The sequence below is a fragment of the Staurois parvus genome, unplaced genomic scaffold, assembly GCF_062004578.1.
Source record: "Staurois parvus isolate SC_StPar_1 unplaced genomic scaffold, SC_StPar_1.0 ptg000286l, whole genome shotgun sequence".
NCBI lineage: Eukaryota > Metazoa > Chordata > Amphibia > Anura > Ranidae > Staurois > Staurois parvus.
In genome coordinates, this window is record NW_028318082.1 from 1,357,013 (window position 1) to 1,376,113 (window position 19,101).

General features: G+C 40.3%; 1 protein-coding gene across 2 annotated transcripts in view; it reads left to right on the forward strand.

The window, feature by feature from the left end:
• Positions 1-19,101, forward strand: part of SLC6A7 (solute carrier family 6 member 7) — a 140,456-nt gene that overhangs the window by 42,231 nt on the left and 79,124 nt on the right. For both annotated transcript variants that reach the window (XM_089682133.1, XM_089682132.1), the window contains exons 3-5: positions 10,776-10,907; positions 13,519-13,753; positions 14,668-14,806. In XM_089682133.1, coding sequence (XP_089538259.1) covers positions 10,776-10,907; positions 13,519-13,753; positions 14,668-14,806 — 506 coding nt within the window. The remainder of the gene's footprint in view (positions 1-10,775; positions 10,908-13,518; positions 13,754-14,667; positions 14,807-19,101) is intronic.

The following is a 19,101-nucleotide window of genomic DNA, read 5'->3' on the forward strand; positions in this document are numbered from 1 at the left end:
GGAGACCAGATATAGTGAATGCAGGGTCCTGGGTTCAGTAACACCTTAATGATTTATAGTAGCTTTACAGACTCCAGCTTACAGTTGAGATCAGGGGCGGACTGACCATTTGGAAACTTGGGCAGTGCCCGAGGGCCCGGGGTCAGTAGGGGGCCCCATGAGATGCCCCTGGTACCTTTTTCATAGGCTTTTTTGAATTTGGGCAAGGACACAGGGGCCCCATGATCCCCGATTGCCCGGGGGCCCCATGAGTTGTCAGTCCGCCCCTGGTTTAGATTGACATGCAGGGGCATAAGCACGGCCCTGAAAGCTAACAGTGTGTTCAGGACCTCTCACCCTCCTGTAGGCTAGGCCCAAGGTACCCAATCAGGAAGAGACTACACACAGTTCTTGATTGTAGTAATTATTATGTTGCATATTGTATGGTAATAAATAATGAATAAATCTTGCAGGCAATATAACGGTTGGTGTTTATACACTGTTACCAGGCTTTGGCCTGCATTACCATAGGACGGCTTCTGCTGGAGGGGTTGGTGGTTTGTGGTATACCAGGGCAGCACTGTAATACTGCTGGGAAGAGGCTGATATTGCTATTCTGGATACTAGCATGTCAACTCTAGGCAGGTGTTGTCCCTGTACTGGCCCAACTCACCAGGAACCTCTCCATGGGCTTCATTTTCCCTCACTAGCGGGTCTCTTTCTCTGTCCTGTCACATGATCTAGGCATGCCCGAATGATGTAGGTACCCTGTTATATAACACAAAGATGGCCGCTAGACCGCTGAAGGTATGTAAGGTATGTTATGTTATCCGGCACCAAGCCATCAGTGGGAAATCCTGTAAGTCGCAAAGTGGGGCCTCCATGGTTCAGACTTGTTCTTCTAGCACAGCCCACAGATGCTCGATTAGACTACGATCTGGAGAATTTGGAGGCTAAGCCAACACGTCAAAGTCATTGTTGTGTTCCTCAATCCATTTTTGAACCATTTTTGTAGTGTGGCAGGGCGAATTATCCTGCTGAAGAGGCCCCTGCCATCAGGGAACGCTATTTCCATGAAGGGGTGTAAGTGGTGACCAACATTGTTTAGGTAGGTGGTAGATGTCAAGTAACATCCACATGAGAGGCAGGACCAAGGTTTCCCAGCAGAACAAGGCCTCCACCAGCTTTCCTTCTTGCCATACTGCATTCAGGTGCAATCTCTTCCCCAAGTAAGTGACGCACATGCACCTGACCATCCAAATGATGTAAAAGAAAACCTGATTCATTGGACCAGGCCACTTTCTTCCATTGCCCTATGGTCCAGTTCTGTTGTTCACTTTCTCATTGTAGGTACTTTGGCTGTGGACACAGGTCAGCATGGGAACCCTGACGCGTCTGTTGCGATTTAGCCCCTTACACAAACTGCAGCACCCATTTTTTTCTGCTTTCAACACATTAACTTCAGAGACAGCTTGTTTACTTGCTGCCTAATATATCCCACCGACTTTCAGATACCATTGTAACAAGCTAAGCAATGTTATTCACTTAACCTGGCAGTGGTCATAAAGTTTTGGCTGAGCAGTGTATATTGCTGAAATGTCCCACCTGCCCAAATGACAAGGGCATCTCTGTGTTCTCTCTTCTACACAACTAAACTTGTTAGAGTAACAGCACTGTTTACAAGCTGAAAAGTCAAAACTATAGAGGTTGAGTAAAAAACAGTTGCAAACTAAGAAATAGGCAAATAGTCCAGACCAGGGCTCAACAAATCCCAGGTTCCAGGTCGCCATGGCGACTAGAAATTGTGTCCTGGCACCTGGGTTCACACACTGCCTCCCACTGACTTCAATGCAAAATCGCATCCCGTTGACTTTAATGCAAAAACACCTCCCATTGACTTCAATGAAAAATCAAGGATACTATACTCATGTGCTGCCACAAATGAATGATAAGCTGCTGCAAGCACCTAAATGTGTTCCCACATTTAAAATAAAAATTCTCAAGAATAGTGCTGCACTGCCCCCTAGTTATCCAAAAACCAAACTAATAAATAAACAGCCTCCTGAGCATCAAACCCAATGCGTAAATGAATAGATCTGTGAAACAAATAAAGTCAATAGTTAATAAGAAAACTGGCTGTGCCACTAAATCCAAATGATATGTAAAACGTATAAAAAAAATAAAAAACAATCACAGTAGCAATAACCACCTCTCAGAGCTATAATAAACACACGGCTCAGCTGAAGAATATAGTGTAAAAACCAACAAGAACAATAATAAATATGTGAAACGTATATAAAAAAAAAACCACAATCACAGTAGCAGTAAAAACCTGGCTGAGCTATAATAAAAGCCCGGCTGAAGCATAAAGTGTGAAAACTAGCATAAATAGTAATAAATCATTTTTTAATAATTCCTGAGTGTGCCTGGGGAGACCTGTGGAAGCAGTGGATTAATATTGAGCGCATTGACCTGTATCTTCTATGGGTCAGCTGTTAAGGTGAGTGTGTATGACTGAAGGTGGAGGCACACGATTGATTTGCACATCTGTTAAAGTCACAGGTGCGTTACTTTAAATGTTGGAAGAAAGAAACTGTTTTATCGCTTTTGGACTGCATTTTGCACTTTATTATATATTATTCCAGTTGGGCATGCTCTTGATTCATCACTGACTTATTCCATTGGGGGGCTGATTGCTCAACTGGGCATTTATTTTAAAATTATTTATTATTGTTGTTGGTTTTCATACTTTATGTTTCAGCTCAGCCGGGTATTTATTATAGTTCAGCCAGGTTTTTACTACTATTGTGTTTTATTTATGATATACGTTTCACATATTTATTACCATTCTTGTTGGTTTTTAAATTATATTCTTCAGCTCAGCTGGGTTATAGCCTGACCAGGTGTTTATTGCTACTGTGATTGTGTTTTATTTTTCATATACGTTTGACGTATCATTTGGATTTTCTTTTAGTTTTCTTATTAACTATTGACTTTATTTGTTTCACAGATCTATTCATTTACAAATTGGGTTTGATGCTCAGGGGGGTGTTTATTATTAGTTTGCTTTTGGGTCACTAGGGGGCAGTGCAGCACTATTCTTTGTGAATTGTTCAATGCAAAATCGCCTCCCATTTACTTCAATGCGAAAACACCTACCATTGACTTCAATGCAAAAACGCCTCCCGTTTACTTCAATGCAAAAACACCTACCATTGAGTTCAATGCAAAAACGCATCCCATTGACTTTAATGCAAAAACACCTTCCAATACCAATCCTGAGCACTTATCTCTGCATGCCACTCTACTCTATCACTTGTGAGTCTGGAACGCACAGCTGCAAACTTGCACATGACCCTTTTTTGGTAAAGGCACTCACAACACAATGCGTGTGGATCGCATCTGTGTTAACCACCTCAGTAGGAACACAAAATGTCTAGCTGAGTCTGTGAGTTTGAAAACACATCCAGAATTGCATATGTGTGAACCAGGGCAGCTCCATTCACATTTTGGCATTTTGGGATTGTGGTAGAATCGCTGTGATTGCAAAACATAGATTCAGGTGCCAATATTTTCAATGGTGGTGCAATTTTGCCATGATTGTCGTGTGGCAAATCGCATCACGTGAAGCTTGTCGCCCATAAAGTTGCCTTACCCCGGGAGCTGACAACCCACATGATGCTAAAAAAACCTGGCTCCTGATTTTTTTATCTGGCTACTAGATTCAAGGCAAATTTCTCAAGCCCTGGTCCAGACATGTAATGATATTATAAGCCCATAATGGAAAACTCTGCAATCCTTCACTTCCTGTCCGGTAAATCTGTGTCACAAAAACATGTAGTGTGGGGAAATCTTTCTATTGGAGCGACAGATAGCAGTAAAACTTGACAGGGATTCTAATCTTTCCCCAATCCATCCAAAAATATAATTTTGAAAATGGATATATATATATATATATATATATATATATATATATATATATATATTCATCTATATATACACTCACAACTGAAAATTTCTGATTTAACTTCAGCTTTTGGAAAACTGCATTTTTTTGTTTATCCAGATAATACATTTTCTAAAAAGTTTGACAGTTTGCATAGACAGTGACTAATTATGTCAATCAAGGCCATTTTCAGGTGATGCATTGCTGAAATCTCTGCTGTTACTATGGAGAGAGAAATGAAGAATAAAGAAGAGTTCCCATGATTGCTGACATTGTTTGAAACACTATTTTGTTCAGAATTCACAGAGATTAGATACAGGAAACTCACTCTCACTCCTCCTTGCACAAATACTTGTTGAAGGATCTTCCCTAGTCTCTGGACATAGTCAGACAACTTCTCACTCTCCTGCTGGTATGTATGCTCAACAAGTATGTCAATTCCTTGCAATTATCGACCCTACCAAACACTTCTCGCAAGGCCTCCAGACACTCTTGGGCTGTACACCCTGGCTTGTCTCGCTTCAGGTTCCGCATGATGTCAGAAGAAGGAATCCACAAATTTTCAACTGCTCTTTGCCTTTCTATGACATCTTCTACTTCCCATCCTTCTATGGCTTGTATTGCTGGTTGATCCAAGTGTCAAAGTCATCCACTCCAGGAGGGGTGGGCGTCTTACCAGAAAAGAGTCTCAACTTTTGATAGTTATAACTGATAATCGAAGTAGAGCTCTTCAAGTGTGACTCTATGAACCTTCCCAATTCCGCCAGACTGGTGGCAGGTATTCCCCAGTGATATCAGCAGAAGTAGAGGAATCAGGATCAGGTATACCCCTCTCAGGACCCCGTATAGTAGCATCTAGGGGACCATGCTGCAGAATCTGAACAATAACTGTTTCAAAGAAATGGATAGTCTCGCCCATACCCATTCCGTCAGTACAAGTGTATGGGACAAATCAGGACCACCTCTAATGTCCAAGATGCTCACTCTTGGGTCAGGAATTTGTCTGGTTAGCATCTATTTGACCTGATCTTCAGTCCAACCTCCACCTGGGAGGTCCAGATCCACATATAGGTCTGGCCGCCCAATCTCTTTGAGGCATCATGCAGCGATATCAAAGGGTTCCATGCTCTCTCCTTGGGCCCACAAACTCTCTATACAGGGAAATCCCAGACAAGCCCTCACATGTAGCACTACCCCCTAAAGGCCGCTTTGAATTTTAGGTCCCCTGTTCATTCTGAGCCTGTCTTAGAGCACAATCCCTGCTGCCACCACCATATACCCTTGACCAGGAAGACCCCTTGGCTGTGAAACACAAAGTAATCACACAATTTGAAGTCAGCCAATACTCTGATTGTATTGAAGTCAAAGTAAAAGTACAGCAAGCACAAAAGATAAATATGGGTATCTTTATAGTGCCGCGCTCCTGTTTGTGTATCTATAAATCTATATCCAATCTGTTCTCATTCTGATTGGTAAATAACTAAATAAATCAAATATAAATCATTGTGATAAGTGATAGTCCATAGACTGATATATCTGGATGATTACCAATATATTATTAGTACATTCAATAAATAAATGGTAATAAACATATGAGTGTAATTACTGCCACTCTAAATTATATGTGATCAATCAAACCCTAATTGTGCAAAAAAAACATATTTAAATGTGCACGTGCATAAGTTCATAAACAAATACAGTCTTTAGAAAGTGCAAAAAGTGCAGGTGATTCCTTAATTCCAGGTGTCTTGTGGTCTCCACATGTGCTCACCTTTATATTTGCCTGAATAAATTCAGGCAAATAGACTTTTTGATCCTTCCAGGATCAGTGGGTTAGTATTCATGTGTTAGATATTCCAAGGTATAGATATAGGTGCTCCTGTTCTCTCCTCCTTCTTCTTATTCAGCTGCTCATACACCGATAATAAGACCAGCTTTATCTCCTAATTCCCCTCCAGGGGTCACCTCCTTCTCATATCCTCCTTCCACCAGTGTGGAGTTTGAGGGTCAGATGTGGAAGAAAAGAAAGGAAACCATAGTGTCTTATCCTTTTAGAATATTGAAATTTATTTCTGCCTGTAGTGGTATTACAACAGCAATATGCGGTTCCTTGGTGGTCCAGGGCAGCATAGATATCACAGTTAACCGTAAGTAATCCTCTACCACTGCTCTCCCTCCTTGCCTGCCTCTGCCTTCGCTGGAATCGCCGAGCCTCTCCGATGCAACGTCGTGACGTCAGAGCCCCTCCCCTACGCGTATCGTCACAGGGTCACGTGACTTCATCAGGGGGAAATTGATTGGATGCCACTGGGTTGCAGCTATAGCAAATTAAATCACTTGGAAAATGGCCGCGCCCATGTGGCGATACGCGTAGGGGAGGGGCTCTGACGTCACAACGTTGCATCGGAGAGGCTCGGCGATTCCAGCGAAGGCAGAGGCAGGCAAGGAGGGAGAGCAGTGGTAGAGGATTACTTACGGTTAACTGTGATATCTATGCTGCCCTGGACCACCAAGGAACCGCATATTGCTGTTGTAATACCACTACAGGCAGAAATAAATTTCAATATTCTAAAAGGATAAGACACTATGGTTTCCTTTCTTTTCTTCCACATCTGACCCTCAAACTCCACACTGGTGGAAGGAGGATATGAGAAGGAGGTGACCCCTGGAGGGGAATTAGGAGATAAAGCTGGTCTTATTATCGGTGTATGAGCAGCTGAATAAGAAGAAGGAGGAGAGAACAGGAGCACCTATATCTATACCTTGGAATATCTAACACATGAATACTAACCCACTGATCCTGGAAGGATCAAAAAGTCTATTTGCCTGAATTTATTCAGGCAAATATAAAGGTGAGCACATGTGGAGACCACAAGACACCTGGAATTAAGGAATCACCTGCACTTTTTGCACTTTCTAAAGACTGTATTTGTTTATGAACTTATGCACGTGCACATTTAAATATGTTTTTTTTGCACAATTAGGGTTTGATTGATCACATATAATTTAGAGTGGCAGTAATTACACTCATATGTTTATTACCATTTATTTATTGAATGTACTAATAATATATTGGTAATCATCCAGATATATCAGTCTATGGACTATCACTTATCACAATGATTTATATTTGATTTATTTAGTTATTTACCAATCAGAATGAGAACAGATTGGATATAGATTTATAGATACACAAACAGGAGCGCGGCACTATAAAGATACCGATATTGCTGATTTTACACTATTAAGTGAGTTTGTGTAAGTGCCAGCGCACCAATCACATTTAGACAAGTAGATAATTGTATTATACCCACTGAATGCCTCACTTCATAATAGCTCACAAGGAATCACAGTATATATAAGAAAAGATAAATAACTGATAAAAAAAACGTGGTCAATGGAACATACACAGTACCAATTTAAATAGTCCCAATTATCCTGCAGGACCAGAGTTTAAACGTTGATTCCAGCCATGAGATATTTCTTCCCAAAGTGAACTGGAATAGAGAACAAAGAGAAGTAAGGCTACCTCACTTGCTGGTTCTCAGTGGCAAAAAAAAGGTTCAACTCAAAATATAGAGTTACATGTAATAACACTTCTGTTGGTATTACCCCTCCAAATATAGAAGTTTCTTCTGCGCGGTTGATGGGACCCTAGTTAGTGTACATTAAAGTTGCAGTTATTTTAGGTAGCAACAGGATATCCTGCAAACAAAGGGTACAGTAGCAGGAAACTCTGCCTAGGCCAATGGTAGCGGAACTAAGGAAGGTCCCTTAGTGGAAGAAAGTGAAGGCAAGGATTGAGATGGTAGAGAAAGGAGCGAGAGTAGACTCCAGTAGAATTGAATTCCAATAGGTGAGGAATTTGCCTAATGAAGCTGGTTCATTTACAGCTGTAATAGATTGGGGATGAAATATTAACAGTATGCCTGACCCCAAAGGCACACGTGCAACAGGAGGAGTCCTGTGTTCAAAGCAATGGGGAGAAACACTAAAGCCTTAGGCCGCAGTACTGAATTAGGCTAGGAAGTGTGTGTTTCAAGTGTTAAACTGTGATACAAAGTTTACTGAACTGAAACAACTAAAAACAGCAGGTTGGGTTATGGAACCCTCTCACTCGGTCTGTAGAGTGAAGAACAGTCCTCTCAGCCCCTCTGAGAATGAAATGATGCCGGACACAATTCCGCTATCCGTCTGCCTGCAGGTTGACTTTCCTAATTGTCAGCAATACCAGTGATTTGTAATGCTTCTTTCCAGCTCACCGCTGTGACCCAGTTCGGCACATCCATTGCAACTATTGGTGCTATTGTATTCATGCAGCCATGACATCTGCAGCAGTCTGAATATAATGGTGGTGCACGTACTGTTCAGCCAATCATTTTCCACCAGGCTTAGCTGATTTGTAAAATTGCTTTTGTTGAACCAGAGGAGGAAAAGGAGAGGGGGGATAGGAGAATTGCTTCCAAGGTCACCTAGAGCTAGAATCTTGGACAATTTAGCAGGAATCAGCCAAAATGCAAGCCATCTATGACCAGCATTTGCTTTTAGCAGTAATTGCTCTTTGACTCTACAGGCTAATTTGATTAGATATAATTTGACAGACACCAGAGACTACCACCTTTTCCTTTCACACATTTGAAGCTATCTGCCAAGATATTATGTCTCTGTCTTCAGCATTTGCCCTTTGATACTACTAACTAGCTTCACATAGTCCGACATGGGCAAAGGATTTGTATTTTAATACTGCTGTGACCTGATATTTTAAAAGCATATCTGAAAAACTGAGCTGTCCTTGAAAAACATATTTTAAAATATAAATTAATAGAAAACCAAGAAGAGAAAATGGAGCAGTTTACCACCTCGATAAATTGGATTTTTCCAATGAAGGTTATAATGTGAAAGTCAGTTTCTGATACAGTATGTTAATAAGGAAGGAAAGCTGTGTTGCATTTGTTGCAATTTTTCACATAAATTATTGGTTCCTTTTATATGTAAAAATGACAAAAACCTTCACTACAAAGGGCGCCTGTAGACACTCCAACATATATAACATCTCATACATATTAGGTCCCTACACTGCTGAACTATGGAAGGCAAGGGCTACATAGGTCAGCACATGAAATGAGGGCATTATCTCATAAAAATATCAAATATGGGTAATGCAGAGCTTTGGTCCCAACAAAGTCCCTCTCCCTTCTCCTAATGTGTTGTGGCACCTATGATTGATTTTTATTTGCCCTGTTCTGTATGGCGACTTTTACCTGACACCTTCTGTTCATGTTCTATATGCCTCCTGAAACAAACTGATTGGTTATTAATTCTCTGACCTAAAGATGGAAAGTAAATGGTCAGGGTCAGCATACCAAAAAACTGATACTTCAGCTCAGGGGCGGAGTGACCATTTGGAAACTCAGGCACTGCCCGAGGGCCCGGGGTCAGTAGGGGGCATCTTCAGCCTTGAGTAGAGGCTGCAGAGTGAAACCACCTGGCAATTTCATAGAGCTGAACCTGGCCACACATGGTTGAATTTTCATTTGAAAGAAAAAATATGCATCAGTACATTCTTTTATGCCATCATTGAGTCAACTAATTTAGTCTGAAAGCCCTTAAAATCTTATCCAGACCTGCTAACTGAACGTAACTCCAGATGCGTTAAACAAGTTTCATTACAATTTGTGCATTTTTTTCTTGAAGAAAAGACGCATTTACAGTTCATTTGTTCTGAGAAAAAAACTTTATATTCTGCTCCTTTGAATTTTTGTCATTATTACCATTTTAATTGAAATCAATTTGACTCCGCTAATTATTTGAAAATTGAACAAATGTTCTGGAAACAAAAAATTTTAGCAAAATTCTACTGCTGTATGGCTTAACTTGGTAAGGTAATAGGTTTTTTTGAGATAAGATTGCACAGGACACAGGGCAGTAGTAGATTTCTGGCAGGATCACCAGGTATTTGCTTTACACTTATTGAACAGATATAACAGAGTACATGGTATTTTGCATTGACTAAAGGAAAGTAAATAAGAGAAGTTCAATGCTAGGATTTAAAAAAACAAAAACAAAACTGCCATAAAGGCCAGTTATAGGTCGGGGTGGTTGCCATTTGTTTGAACTTTTGGTGAATTGGTGAGGGGACCCAGTGGATACCTTCACTGCCATTGTGCTATTGCTAGGTTTCCAGTGCGTCCCTATACCATTAAGGAAGGGTGGGGTCCTTCCAGGCATACTTGCCCTCAATCTATCCATCATTATATATATGCTCCAACTTTGGAGACTCTCAAAATGTATATAGTTAGGACTGCAGTATACTGGGGTGCCATGACTTGGCCTTTGCAGCTTACGCATATACTTGCAAATATGTGCAGTTGAAACCCCTTGGTTTTAATGTGAACTGTTAGACAAGATTAATTTGGTCTGTTGCTGGCTGACTGGTAAGCAAGCTGGGAATTTTTGTTTTTTGACATGCATTACCCTTTCATGTGCTCCTTACTGTAAAGACCAGTTATATGTTGGGGTGGATACCAATGATAGGATTTACATGGTATGTAACAGTAGTAAAGTGAATTTCTGACTTTAACACAATTGCCATGTTTGTGGAATAATAATGTTACTACCACACTGAATTCTTGTTGTTTGGATATGATATTTTCACTGTCAGCTAAAATTTGGCTATTGGCAATGTATGATAAAGAATGATGACCTTTACTGCACAGAGCACAGTCTTATAAATGTACAAAATTGTGCAATACTATGTATGAGCTACTTTTATTTGCCTGGCATTGTAATAAACCAATCTATTACCATAATTTGTATGAACTTTGCTGTAATAAAATGTATTCTATTTCAGGGGCTTTTCTTATTCCATACTTCATCATGTTAGCTATCTGTGGAATCCCCCTCTTCTTCATGGAGCTGTCCTTGGGTCAGTTCTCTAGCCTGGGACCCTTAGCAGTGTGGAAAATAAGTCCACTCTTTAAAGGTGAGTCATACTCTGAGCTGAGATGATATGATATAGACAAAATAATATATGCATGTACCACGTTAACGAGAAAATGTGAAATGTGACGCATTGAGGTCCCTTATGGATGCTGACATCTTCTTCCAGTCTTCTAGGCATGTGTAGCCTAGTGTACATTCTTAAAGCGGAGTTCCACTGAAAAGGGTAAGCTCCGCTTTAAAGATTGGTCCCCCGCTCCCCATTAAGGATTGTCACCTTTGGGGAGCAGGTACCAGAAATTGACAGGTACCAGCTCCCACTTCCACTGCGATCGGAAGCGGACGTTGTCCTCCTACCCTCCCCGTAGTCTTGTGGGACACATGACAGGTCCCAGAAGACGACGGGGCCATTCACGAAGCACAGAACTACTCGCGAATGCGCAGTGAGCACCCGGCTGCAAAGCCGCAAGCTGTCACAGCCGGGTGCCCACACTGAAGATGCCGGAACCTAGAATACAGGAAACGGGCTGTGGTGGGGGCAACATGGGACAGGTGAGTGGCTGTCTTTTAAAAGTCAGCAGCTACAGTTTTTGTAGCTGCTGACTTTTATTTTTTTAAAGAATGAGTGGAACTCCGCTTTAATAAACTTGAAAGCACGGGGGCAAAAAGATTTATTCCAATAAAAACCTGTTTGAAAGATTCTTTTAAAGCTAATATTCTGTTTAAATAGCATATGATTTTCATGTATGCACAGATGTCAAAACCTAGTACTTATTTTATATAAATGAACAAAGTGCAGTGCTATATGTTGAATAGCATCATTAGTGCAAAAAAGTAAAAAAGAACAATAAAGTGTATTATTAATAATAATAATAATAATGAAGTGATTAAGTGATATGATACATAAATAACTGTCCATACAATAATATATCAAAGTGATAAAAATCAGTAAAAATTCAAAAATAAAAAAGTGTCTGTGGCACTACAAGACACAGCAATACCAATGCTGAACTTCCGAATAACTGTTATAAATTCCAGTGAGAGAATCCACCACTGCTTATGCCTATGCACTCACCAAAAAGCTACAGGTATAGTAGCAATTAATGCTGATCTCTCAGGTGAATATACCCAAATCGAACTTCTCCAGTGAGTGCTGGTAATGCGGATATTCAGCATTGGTATTGCTGTGTCTTGTAGTGCTAGGAACACATTTTTATTTTTTCAGCTTTACTGATTTTTATCACTTTGTTATATTATTGGATGGACATTTATTTATGTATCATACCACTTAATAACTTCATTATTATTATTATATATACAGTTCTCGCCACATATCTGCATTTACTTATTTTATATACCTTGCTGAGATCTGCTTTGGCTGCAGTAAACTTGTACTGTAAGCATGCTTTCATTTTTCTAATCATGTACAGAAACTGAAAGAAAAAACATGTTCTTCTCATAGTTTTTATACAGTATGTGAAGCTCATATATTATTGTTGCCATTTTTAATATAATTATCCTTTAGCTATGGTTCACATGTGTGCGGTCTTGCAAGCCGCGATTTGTGTGGGAACAAGAGCCCATTCATTTGAATGGACTCACGTGCCCCGTGACACGCAAGGAAGAAGTCCCTGCACTACTTTAGAAATCGTAGCCCGCACGAGAACTGAGGTTCCCAGTATGGTTTTGATTTCTAGTGCGGGTGGCGTGCCATTAGAATTAATTGCATCCATCTGCGGGTCCCACATTCCTCTATGTGGGTGGTGCAGCTGCAGGCATTTGTGGGTCCCAAAGTGGCACCACTTGCACATATGTGAACCGAGGGTTGGAGCGTTATTGTGGTCATATACAAAGTTGTTTATGATGATCTAGGTATGAGCAATCTCAAGTAAGCAATTCATCATCAAAGAGATATCAAACAATGCAGCATACATGCTATTGATTCTCACTTTACAATCAACTGAAAATATTACTTGAAGATGCAATGGAGTGGATTTACTATAACTGGTGCACTGTTAATCTGGTGCAGCTGTGCATGGTAGCCAATCAGCTTCTAACTTTAGTTTATTCAAATACGCTTTGACATTAAAACCTGGAAGCTGATTGGTTTCTATGCAGAGCTGCACCAGATTTTGCACTCTCCAGGTTTAGTAAATAACTCCCCAATCTGTTGGTTGTAAATCTAAATGTTCTATTATAATAATTGTTTATTCATGTGATGACTGGTCCTCTGACGCACAGAGATATTTCTTAGATTGATTAGAGGCAATTGGCACATTGTCCAGTCCAATCAAGAGCTTGATAAATTATGTGGGATTTTATTTATTAAATTCAATCAGTTAGTAACTTTGAATTATCAATTGACTGATGATATTGATACATGTTCCACACAGCTCCATAAATGTATTTCTTCTGGGTATCTAGCTCTTTGCTTTACCATACCTGGTGGAAACCCATCACACATAGGCGGAACATACAAATTCCATGCAGACAGTGTTGCAAGATGTGACTGCTAACCACATAGAATTTTTTCTACTATAGCAAATAAAAATGATACAAATCAGTCCCCGTGTAACATAATGATTATAGGCTAAAATATGTCTGTGCTTCTGCATTTATTGTAACTGTTCCATGCCTTCCTTTGTTTTGTGTAGGTGTTGGGATGGGCATGCTTCTTATTGTGGCCCTAGTAGCCATCTACTACAACATGATAATTGCCTACGTGTTATTCTACCTCTTCGCCTCACTGACCACCAGCTTACCCTGGAAGCATTGTGGCAACTGGTGGAACACTGAGCTTTGCCTTGACCACCATGTGATTCGGTCCAGCAACTCTGCACTACCAATAAACATCAGTAGCACTGTTAGCCCCAGCGAGGAGTACTGGAGGTGAGTGTTGGGGACCTACCTGGTCCTCTGTATTGCTACTGAGGACATAAATCACAGTGTGTCTAAGCCTAAAAAATGTGATATATTGCAGTTCACCAGTCCTCATAAGTGGTGGCTCCATTAGTTTTAATTTTTCAGGCTAAGAACATTATCAGTAAGTACAGAAAGTACCTGTTGATCTTGAAATAAATGCAATGTAACTTTCTGTGAATTAAAAAGAAAGAGCAAATTTTTTTTTGTAAACTAGTAGTCCTGTGACTCCACCATGTAATGGAAATGAACAAAAGCAGACATGTTTGCAGTTCAGCCTACATGACAACTATGGCTACCCTTATAGCTACAGTGGAGTAAGTGAGTATAACTACAAAGGGGAAATAAGTTTGTTATCTGCAGGATCACCAGGTGAAAATATATTCCTCTGTGGTGTAGGAGCACTGTACCTTTTGGAGATATGTTATAATAAGATGATTGGTTTGTGGTCCTTGGAGGCTGCTCACCAGCAACCATGGAGTCCTGCAAGACCCTTGGAGAAGTGTACTTAAGTTTTGAAAGAATGGGAGCACCACTCCAGCTTGTATAGTCCTTTGAAAGAATTTATTTTGCAATAGCCAATGTGTTTTGGGGTCTCAGTACTCCCCCTTCATCAGAGCTCAAAAACAAATCATGTAGGCACCTGGATTGGAAAAGCCAGATGAAAATAAAAGAAAACAGCCTGAGAAATAATTTCAGCCACCATATCTGCGGACTGGTAAGCTGCAATGTACAAAAGTTCTGTTAAAGATATTATTTAACTAATCAGGAGATATAATTTTTAACTTGGGTTAAGGAAAATACTTACATTTACAAATTACAATCAATAATATCTGATTATCCATTTTATATTGTGATTCCTATGGTCAATGCTTCCACTGAAGTCGCTACGTTCTTCACATCCAAGGGAGTTCTGGAATTGGGGATCCGGGACAGATTCGATGGAAACTGTGTCTGTGTCTTCTCCTAGCCTGGACTATTGTCTATCTATGCATTCTAAAGGGAGTGAAGTCTTCTGGCAAGGTATAAATCATCCAAGTATTAAAGTATTTTTTTTCAAGCATATATTTGCATGTGTTGTCTGTATAGGGTGTAGTTGGTTAGTTACTTCATCACAAAAATTAAAAATGCAGCTTTGTAATCATTATTACATCAGTAAATGTATTTGTTTAAAATCAAACATCCTAGATTTCTGAATTTGACCCAGCCTCTTGCAGCCTACTGAACAGTCTGTACAGCAGAGCTCAGAAAAGGGGAGGGAGAAGCAGGTGTGCAAGTAGCATGCTAATAGGACGAAAGAGCAGATTGACAAAGAGATAAGTTGCTGCTCCTCCTTCACTGTCCAGTCACAGGGTGGGAGGGACCCAGGGGCGGACTGACAACTCATGGGGCCCCCGGGCAATAGGGGATCATGGGGCCTCTGTGTCCTTGCCCAAACTCAAAAAAGCCTATGAAAAAGGAGCATCTCATGGGGCCCCCTACTGACCCCGGGCCCTGGGCAGTGCCTGAGTTTCCAAATGGTCGGTCCGCCCTTGGAGGGACCTATAAGTTTTCTTGAACTGAAGCAGAGAAAAATCTCGGCTCTGAGCAGAATTGTGGGTGGGGGAAAAGTAAGGGTCAGTATTTGCTGCTGGGTGTTAAAGCAAACCTTTTGTTTTCCCCTGAAAGTGGGCATAGTTACAGGGTGGTTTGATAGTGACATGTCTGCAGAGGATTACATTTGCCTGCCTGGTCACTATATATAAACGGCCAAGTGGAACAAGCATCAGTTTGGGAGGATGTACGTGTACATCCTCCCACTCTTGCACCTAATGCGTGCCCTCAGTCACAATTGCAATAGTAAAAAGAGGCTTTCATTCATGAAGCCTATGATTACTAATGTGACTGCTGTAGATGCGCCCCGTATCGAATGATTGCTATGACTGATCACAGCGATCACAGTAGCAAGCAATGGCTGCATGAATGCAGCCAAGCAGTGTTGGAAATGATTGCTTATACAGATATCATGAGCAAGCATAGTGTAAAAACTTGATTCCCCTTCCCCAAGAACAGTACGCTATTACTGTGGTAATACTGCACTGCTCTGATGACAGTATGTAAAAAAAATTGTAATAAAAAAAATTGTAACAAAAAAATATTTTTTTATATACTGTCACCAGAGACAGTGCAGCTTCAGTATGGTTACAGGTTACATTGTACTGTTGTGGCAGTGATCATGTGCAATGGCTGGCTGCTCTGATATCACTGTATGTCAGTGCTGCTAGCCATTGGACATGATCCCTGATACAGCAGTCACAGTGTCCCTAATTACTGCCACACCAGTCAGTGTTCCTGATCACCCCACCACCAGTTACAGTGTCCCTGATCACCCTCGGACCAGTTAGTGTCCCTGATCACCCCCAGACCAGTTACAGTGTCCCTGATCACCCCCAGACCAGTTACAGTGTCCCTGATCACCCCCAGACCAGTTACAGTGTCCCTGATCACCGCCACACCAATCATAGTGTCACCATAAGGACCCCTTGGATAAAGCAGGTGGCAAGCACAGTTTTCCTGATCACCACAACACCAGTGCAATGTTGCCACTGCCTGTCTCCTGTACTGACTATGGCTTGTTTATTGACCACTTTGCTGCCTGTTGCCTGGACCAATCCTTTGCATGTTTGCTGACCATGTCTTTGCCTACCACCTGAACTGACTTATTTGCACATTCAATTGACTACATTCCTGCAAGACACAAGTCCCAGTTACTGCTCCCCTAGAACAACAGGAACTCTGTTCACCTTTTCTTCAGCCTACTGTACACACTGGCCAGTGAACATGGCATTCCTGGGGGCAGCCATGTACCAGTAGGCTACTTTGCATGGCTTATGGGAACTGGGACTGCTAAAGGTGATGCTTCACTAAGCTATATTCCCTATATATATTGTATAGAGGAGACTATTATAGTACATTAGTTTTGATACAATTGGTTGACTTGTGTGGTACACAAGATAAAATGAATTTATCTAACCATAAGCAGTCCAGATATTGAAAATGGCTCACACATGTGGTATCGCTATACTTGGAAAGAGTAGCAGAAGGTGTTTTGGAGTGTTATTCTAAGTATGCCCATGCTGTGTGTGAATAATATCTTATTAAATTGACAACTTTGTGTAAAAATAATTTTCATTTTCTTTCTGCATTTTTCACAAACTTGTGGCAAAAAAACTATAGTCTTCAACAAACTCACGATGCCTCTTAAAAAAAACCTTGGGATGTTTACCCTCCAAAAGGTGGTTATTTTGTGGTTGTTTCCATTATCTTGATGCTCCATGGCCTCCAAAAAATGTGATAGGTAGTCAGGAAATTAGATCCTGCTTGAAAGTCCAAAGGTGCTCCTTGTTTTTGGGCTCATCTATGTGGGTAGGCTGTGAAAAAGTCTCATACATGTGGTATCCCCATACTTGGGAGGCATAGCAGAATGGTTGTTGGATATAACTGCAAGTATGCCTTTGCTTGTGTGAGAAAAAACTTGTTTAAATGATAACTTTGTGAAAAGAAACACTTTGTTTAACTACTTAATTTTCCAAAACATTGTGACAAAAAAATAAAATTTAAAAAAATTCACAATTCCTCTTACTAAATACCTTGGAGTATATACTTTCCGAAAAGGGGTCATTTGGGGAGTATTTGTACTCTCCCAGCATTTTAGGGCCTCAGGAAATGAGATAGGCAGTCAGTACATTGGTGATCAATTTCAAATACATTATATACTGTATACCATAGTTTGTAGACTTTATAATTTTCACCTAGACCAAATAATATACACTGATTTCAGTTATTTCTTGGCCTAAATTTATGAAGACAGATTATTATTTGCAAAGTTTTATAACAGAAACTAAGCAGTTTTTTGTTCAAATTGTCCTGTATAGTAAAAATAAATAAAAAACAGTGCTGATTAATACCACTAAAAGAAAGCTCTATTTTTCTTTAAAATATTATGAAAAATTCATTTGGGTACAGTTTTGCATGACTATGTAATTGTCAATCAAAGTGTGACAGCGCTGAAATCTAAAACAAATGGCCTGGGTAGGAAGAAGGTGAAACAGTCTCATTTCAAGTGGTTAAACCATAGTAATATGGCTCTTTAAACAAAAAACACTGCATTCATGACAATATGTGGACTACAAATGGGCAATTGTTTTATTATGACAAGATAATCATCAGAGAGGGGCATGATCTAGTGTCTATGGTCCAAACAAATGTCTGCCAGCTAACCTCTTTATGTGAATGACTAATTAGACAGGTTATAAAACTTGCCATTCCCCAATAGTTCTGCTCCACCATCCTAAATTCTGGGCATTTTCTGAGCTAATCAACAAACTACTGTTAAATACAGCATGGGAATCTAAGCCCTGCCACTGGGAATATGTACCAATACAATTTTTTTTAAAGTACTGTAAAGCAGAACAAATATCTTTTCATGCGATTTAAAGGGCATTATTGAACATTGATAAATCCTGTAAATAACAAGATTGGGGGATGCCCTAAAGTGTTACTTAACAATACTGTTTTGACCTATAGTCTCATTGAATGTACACTTTCAGCACATATCTGGCAGTAAAATTGATTTTCTTTCTTTTTCAGTTAGCTTGATTCGCAGCAGCACCCAAATCTGATTAATTTCAGTTTAACCCCTCACGTCTAAGGTTAAAACAAATCTTTATGCCTAAGCACAATTTTGCAACTTTGTCATGTGTTAGTAAAACCATACATATCATCACAACTACTTTGTACATCCATGTGGATTTTACCTTATTTTCAGGGCAAATGGGCTTTCATTTGATGGTGAATGGTAATGGATATCTCCTGATTTGTTTTTTATTATCAAAGTAAAACTGGCCAAAAATAGTAAAAAAAAATTTTTTTTAATTTAGCTGTATATTTCTTGCTACTACCATAACTTACCACCAAAGAACAATCCAAAATAAATTATCCTGCTCCTGACGATCGTAGCAAAACCACATTTATTTTATTTATTTCAGGTACTTATATAGCGCCAGGGGCAGACTGACCATTTGAGCACTCGGGCATTGCCCGAGTGCCCGGGGTCAGTAGGGGGCCCCATAAAATGCCCCTGGTACCTTTTTTATAGGCTTTTTTGTGTGTGTTGGGTGTGTTTTGAGTGTGGGCAAGGACACAGGGGCCCCATGATCCCCAATTCCCCGGGGGCCCTATGAGTTGTCAGTCCGCCCCTGTATAGCACCGTCAATTTGCGCAGTGCTTTACATATATAAATTGTACATTCACATCAGTCCCTAACCCTCAGGGGGCAT